The sequence below is a fragment of the Mastomys coucha genome, unplaced genomic scaffold (assembly GCF_008632895.1).
Source record: "Mastomys coucha isolate ucsf_1 unplaced genomic scaffold, UCSF_Mcou_1 pScaffold6, whole genome shotgun sequence".
Classification (NCBI taxonomy): domain Eukaryota; kingdom Metazoa; phylum Chordata; class Mammalia; order Rodentia; family Muridae; genus Mastomys; species Mastomys coucha.
This window is the reverse complement of record NW_022196912.1, coordinates 115283888-115290514: the sequence shown is the minus strand read 5'-3', so window position 1 is coordinate 115290514 and position 6627 is coordinate 115283888. Positions and strand designations below refer to the sequence as shown.

Here is a 6627-nt window from a genome sequence, read left to right as displayed (position 1 = left end):
GAGGAGGAGGAGGAGGAGGAGGAGGAGGAGAAGGAGAAGGAGAAGGAGGAGAAGGAGAAGAAGAAGGAGAAACAAATTAGCCTGGTATAATGGTACATGCCTATAATTCCAACATTCAAGAGATAGAGACATGAAAATTCCTGTGAGTTCAAGGCCAGCCTAGAATACAAAGCAAAACACTATCTCTACACCCATCCAAAAAAATAATTTAGAAGAAATGTATTTTAATTTTAATCAATTAACTATTTCTATTGCTTTCTATAGATCTATCATCATTTCTCTTTACTGTCAATTCCTTCCAGCATTTTGCTTAACTTTGTAGAAATTGAACCAAACGGAGATACCCCATAAAGATACCAGACAGCAAGGAAGTCCACTTATCCTTAAGACAAAGGGAGTTTTTAGAAGAGTTTACCGAGCAAACATCCATCCTCAAGGAATGCAAGTTTCCAAGAGACATTCCCCCGGGGGAGAGGATCTCCCCCACCCCTCCTGAGAGCCACAGGTGTCTTATCCTAACCAGGAGGAAAGATCAATAAAAACTAAAGAACAATGAACAAGATAAAGTTTAACTACCCATGTTGTAAATTGTAACTTTGTAAGTTGTAAAACTCTGTTCTGAAATGGTATAAAAGCTTAGAGCCTTGTTTCCTCTTGGTCTCTCTCTCTGGTCACCATTACAGAGATGACCCTGGTATACCAGCTTCAATTAATAAATCAACCTCATGCTTTTGCAGCGGTCTCCCCCAGGGGTCTTTCACTCCCACATACAGAAAATCGTTGCCTGATCCAAAGTCTTAAAGGTTCCAGGTGTCTATAGTTTTCCCTTTTTTCCTCTTTAAACAACTTTGTCATCCATTTTTGATTACTACAGTAAAATAAGAGTTGATAACCATTTTTGGAATAGCTAAGATTAATTTATTCAACATTTTAAAATGAAAACAATGTTGGGGGTCCTGTTAAAACATTTAAAATCCAGAAAGAATCAAGATAGGAATTATCCCAGCCTGGTTCCTGAGGTGGGGTGAAGAAGTGGAGCCCAGCCCCCCATCTGGACCAGGCTTTACGTTAAGCTGGCAGGCCTCAGGCTCATATGAGCTGATAGCCTTGACTAATCACAAAGTAAGAGCTGCAATGACCTGAAGACGCTTTCCTGAAGTGTCCATGAGCCTTTTATAGATGGCATCTATTCTGAAAAAGAGAATAGTGGTCTCAGTTGGGGGTCTGAAGACAAAATGTACTCTTTCAGTAACATCTTGTCCCTTTTTCTTGGGGAAGTCAGTAGAAACCACTCCCTGCTGCAACTCGAAAGTACCTGTCAGGGTGGGTGGGGATAGAGCTGACCATATCTCAGCAGGTCTCTTCCTTGGAAGGAGAGAAGCCAGAGAAGAAGTTGTTATTGCAGGCCAGAATCCGTTTCTTTTTCTTCCCTGTGGCCTTATCTTCTTGGGATTCTGTTCCTCTGTGTTTTATGTCTGGGAAGTCTAAGGAAACTGCAAGATCAGATGTCCTCAACAGAGCCTGATCCATGTCACACATCTCCTTAAGGAGCTTTGTATTGGGAGTGGCACAGACAGGGTTGAAGAAGCTCAGGCCTGGGGTCACCTCTGTAGGATCGTCCAGTTTGAAGGAGCCTTCAGAATCCTGGTTCCACTCAACAGTACCCAAGCTCTCTTGTTCTTCTTGCTGGCGGTTCCGGCACTTTGTGGGGTCACAGCCACAGGCCACACCGCAGTCCACCCCTTGCTTCCTGCACCCACAGTGTCTGTTCCTACACCATCCCTTGCAGGAACACCCTTGGATGGTCTTCCGGGACACTTTAGCCAGTTTCCTTGGTTTCCACTCCTTATCATTTCCATCGCTATCTTCAGATTCGCTCACAGAATGCTCTGAATGATACTTTAAATCATCAATGTCCATGCTTTCATCTAGGAACTTGCCTCGAACACGGGATGCTTTGGGTGGAGGTGGGATGTAGTCAAAGGTAGAGTCTGGAGACTGAAGGCCGTCCTTGGGAAGATGAGATTTCTGGGCTTTGGCTCCTTGAAGGAGACTCAGTTTCTGCCTGATGGCTTCATTCTCTTGGAGAAGCTTCTGGTTTTGCTCTCGTAATTCTTGCATTTTCCTAAACTGATCCTCCTGGCACCGCAATGTGCTCACCAGCTGCTGCTCCTTCCCACTAACTGACACCTCCAGCTGCTTCTCTGCCATTTGGCTTTGCTGCAGCTCACTGAGAAGGGAGAGTACCTTCTCTTGGTGCTTTTGCTCCACCTTGAGCAACTCAGCCTTCAACTCTGTCTCTACCTCAATAAAATGACTTTGCTCCTCAAACAGGATCTTCTGCATTTTAGAATGGCTTGCCTGGCTCTGTTTCAGGTTGCTTTCAAGCTCACTGACCTGAAGTTTGGAGGAGACCACCTCTCCAACTAAATATTTTAGAGCACATTTGGCTTCAAGAACTGTGACAATACTTTCCCAGTGTCGTTTTGGCCTGTCTTCACTTTCTGCATCCAGGAGCTTTTGCTGTAAGTCAGCAATCTGAGCACTCCTGAGTTCCATTTCAGCCTCTAGGCTCTTAATCTGCTTTGTAATAGAATCCCCGGGCTCTGACGTAGGGCCACATACTTCATCACCAGCGAATGTCCACTTCCGGAACTTAGGAGGTGGGTTTTCCCCAGGTTCCTTGTTTTCTTTAAGTTGAGCCACATCCAGGGCTAGTATCTTTCGCTCTTCCAGAAGGTCATTCAAATGGCGTTTGACTTCTTCAGTACTGACCATAACTTCAATTTCATCTGTAAGCCAGTTCTTCACTTGTGCTTCTGTGCCTTCTCTCCCACGGTTCTGAGTCTCTTTCCGCTTATCTGCTGCTTCCCGTTGCTTTTGGAGGGCATCCTTGAGGCGCTTGTTTGCAGCCGCTGCCTCTTCAGTTTTACGCCTGAGTACGTAGGACTGTTTCTGGAAGTCTCTCTCAAGTTTAACCAGCTCATACCTCCTTTTACGGTCTTGTTCTCTTAACTGGATTACTTCCTTGTCTTTTTGTTGTTTCCACTGTCTAGACTTCTCAGCGTCTTCCTTCATCTGACGCATTAGCCGGACTCGCTGGGTTTTCATCATCTGTATCTCCAGAGTCAGTTTGGAGACAGTGTTCTCAGTGGACTCTTTGAGTTTCAGAAGCTTGGACTGTTCGTTTAGTCTCCTCTTCAAGTCAGCTATTTGAGCCTCCAGCTCTTGGAGACATTTGCGGCGGTGCTCACTCAGCTTGGCTTGGTTGACATCCTTCTTTGCCAGCTGAAGATCCAGAAGCAACTGTTCCTTTTCCTTCTGCAGACTGGAGACTTCTGATTCTAGACTTTTGATGTTAGCTTCATACTGGCAGTGAGTGGGCTGTAGTAGGCCACCACTGAAAGTTATCTTCCTAGCTAGGGCCTCTTTCACTGCAAGAGCTTCATTCAGCTCAGTGAGTTCCTTCGACATCTGAGCTTGGCGTAGAGCATGCTGTGTGGTGAGAGTGTCAGAAGACCTCCAACTCTCTGGACAGATTGCCACTTGAGCTTCCATTGCCGATTCGGTGGCCACAACATTTTCATCTGATAGGTGAATAACAACTTGTTGCAGACTTCGAATTATCTCTAATTTTTCTATTAATTCCTGGTCTTCCAAAGTCCCCATTAGCTTTTGGAGATCCACTTTACAGGCTACATGATGCCTGAGCTCTTGTAGCTTGCTGTTCAGCTTTTCATTTGCTTGCTCTGTCTCAATGATCCTTTCCAACATCTGGGCTGTCTGACCAGTTGCCTCACTTAGAGCATGACTTAACTTTTCATTCTCTTCTCCCAGGGACTGATTCCTCTCCATCAGAGACTGGAGACTCTCTGATGGTTCTTCTTTGATAGATCCAGGCAGACTACCTCCATGGGCCTGTAGCAATAAGACTTGTAGCTGTTGTACCTGATGCTTAAGATGATTAAGTTCAACTGTCTGGGGATCCGTATTAATAACAGGTTTGTTCTTGATCTTTCTAGCTCTGTCAGCATAACGTAGGGTATTCAATGTTTCCTCTAGACTGGAGTCAGCAGGACTTACACAGGCGATCATAAGAGTGTGGCTATTGCCTCCTAGAGAATCCTGAAGCAAGCGAGTTAACTTGGAATCTCGGTATGGCACAAAGCTGCCTTTTTTGCCATCTCCAAGGGCACTGATGACATTTCCCAAGCACAGGAGTCCTCGGTTAATATTAATACCTTCTCTCAATCGATCCCCTTCAGCTTTGGTTTTCTTCTGCCTTTCTGATCCGGCAAGATCTACCAGACACAACTTAGAGTGAAAGCTGCTGTTCTTGTCCGTTTTCTTCCTCTGCCTTATGGAAACTGTGAAGATGGCGTGAGATCGGGAAGACTGTGAATTCATAGCTGTGGCAGCTACAGTCCTGGCATTGTTTCCCTGTTCCAAACAGGAAACCATGTCAGAGGCAACTGAAACCGTCTTCTCAGTGAGTCCCACCGTCTTTATTCCCGCCTTGGGATCTTCCCGGATATATATTTGAGAAGCTTTCTCACGAGATGAGCATAGAAGATCCAAAATTTCTTCATTGTAAATCTCCAAGTAAGACACTCTCAGTGTAAACTCGGAGTCTCCCTTTTCTTCCATTTCTTTGAAAAGAAGTTGTATTACCCTAGGAATGACCCCGATGGTTGGTTCATTCTCTTGATCTGCACTATATGTACCTCCCATAGAGTAGGTTTTTCCAGAGCCAGTTTGTCCGTAAGCCAAGACAGTGGCATTGTAACCTTTAAATATCCCTTTAATGAGTGGTGCTACTGCTGTGTTGAAGACCTCTTCCTGTTCCGCGGAGGGGTCAAACACAAAATCGTAGGTAAAGGATTTATCAGTACCAATCACCACCTGAGGCTTCCCAGGCACAAAGGAAAGGCACACCTGACAACCTTCCCCAATCTCTTTCGGGACCAGAGGGCGGCACCGCAATGCCACCCTTACAGGAATTCCCTTTACCTCTTCCTTCATGACACTAGTTCAGCATCTATTCAAAGTAATCAATCACTAGGCCCTTAGTCATCCCTGTCTCCTTGACCCCTCCCAACTGGAGTTTTAACCGCTGTTTTCCAGCCTCCTCAGAACCAACAGCCAATCAGAGAGCAAGCAGAATGTGGGTGGAGCCCCAGAGTGCTATAGTTAATTGTTTTGCTTACACTCCAGCAACTTATACTAAGAAATAGTTTTTGAGCCAGGCAGTGGTGGCACACGCCTTTAATCCCAGCACTTGGGAGGCAGAGGCAGCCAGATTTCTGAGTTCGAGGCCATCCTGGTCTACAGAGTTAGTTCCAGGACAGCCAGGGCTACACAGAGAAACCCTGTCTCGAAAAACCAAAAAAAAAAAAAAAGAAATAGTTTTTGTTGTTGTTGTTGTTTGTTTGTTTTCCTGATGGAATGTTTTTAATATCTCTGTTGAAAACTATACTAGCGATTTGATCTGCGTGTCTAACCCTTATGTCAATACCATGTGATCTTAATATCGTGGCATTGTAATACATTTTGAAGAAGCCTCAATTCATTTTCCTCAATTAACTGTTTTTTTGCCTAGTGTGAGTCTCTTTGCTTTCCTAGTTTTAGGATAACCTTGCCAGTGACTACAAAATAGTCTGCTTGGACTGTGTTCAATCTGCAAGTAAAGTTGGTTAGTTAAAGCTGCCATTTTTATAACGTACACTTTCCAGCTGATAACCATGAGATGTCATTCTGTTTATGTAGATCTCCTTTGATTTCTGCCAACAATACCATGCAGTCATCAAGGGTACACATTTTTATTTACTCTGTTAAATCTATTTCCAACATTTTATTTTTGTGTACTTTTCTTTTACAACTTTGCTAAACATATTGTGACTTCTAACAGATTTTTATTAGTCACCTAAGTTTTGAAAGGTAGTTTTGTCAGATATACCATTTTTCACTGACTTAATTTTCTTTCAGCACTTGCAACACTCCATTCTAAAGTCACTTGGCACCATTGTTTCCAGATAAGTTGGTTTTAAATTTAATCATTCTATCTGTATGTAATTTGTCACTCTTTTCTGCACATGTTTAAATTTTTCTCTTTCTACCTTCCTGACTGGATATCTGAGCTACATATTTTGTGTCTGCCAAATGTTGAAAACCCTGAATAATTATTTCTACATTGTGTATTGCCCCTTTGTTTGTTTGTTTTCTTCTTAGGATTTGAATTCTACAAATTTTGGAAGGCAAGATGTTGTCCCACCCACAAGTTTCTAAAACTATTAGATTTCTTTAGACATTTTCATTTTTTCTAAATTTAACTGATGCATAAAGATATAAAAATTGTACACATTAGTGGGGTATCAGATGGTATTTCCATAAAAGTACACATTGTGTAAAGTTTGCATTAGGTTAAATATACTCTCCCAAATATGTACCATTTTTGTTCTTAGTTTTACTCTATAATGTTGGTTTTTTCTCATTTGAGGAAGTATCTCATAACTTATGGTAAAATTACTAAAGTCCCCCTTTAACTTTTTAAAATCTGTCGTACATTGTCACTGTCTTCAGCCATGCTCCTGCTTTCTTCTCTTGTATTATTGGGTCGCTTGAATATAT

At 42.9% G+C, this 6627-nt stretch overlaps 1 protein-coding gene across 1 annotated transcript; it reads right to left on the bottom strand.

Annotated features, from left to right (window-relative positions):
- Positions 1 to 903: 903 nt before the first annotated feature.
- LOC116079822 (chromosome-associated kinesin KIF4A-like) lies at positions 904 to 5123 on the bottom strand. Its single transcript, XM_031355893.1, has 2 exons — positions 1316 to 5123; positions 904 to 1191 (listed from the first exon to the last, which is right to left on the bottom strand). Exon 1 carries the CDS (start codon positions 5020 to 5022, stop codon positions 1351 to 1353), a length of 3672 nt encoding a protein of 1223 aa, XP_031211753.1. The 5' UTR covers positions 5023 to 5123; the 3' UTR covers positions 904 to 1191; positions 1316 to 1350.
- Positions 5124 to 6627: the final 1504 nt, after the last annotated feature.

Excerpts from the sequence above, each read along its gene's own strand:
- LOC116079822 (XM_031355893.1), bottom strand. The coding sequence starts at position 5,022 with ATGAAGGAAGAGGTAAAGGGAATTCCTGTAAGGGTGGCATTGCGGTGC.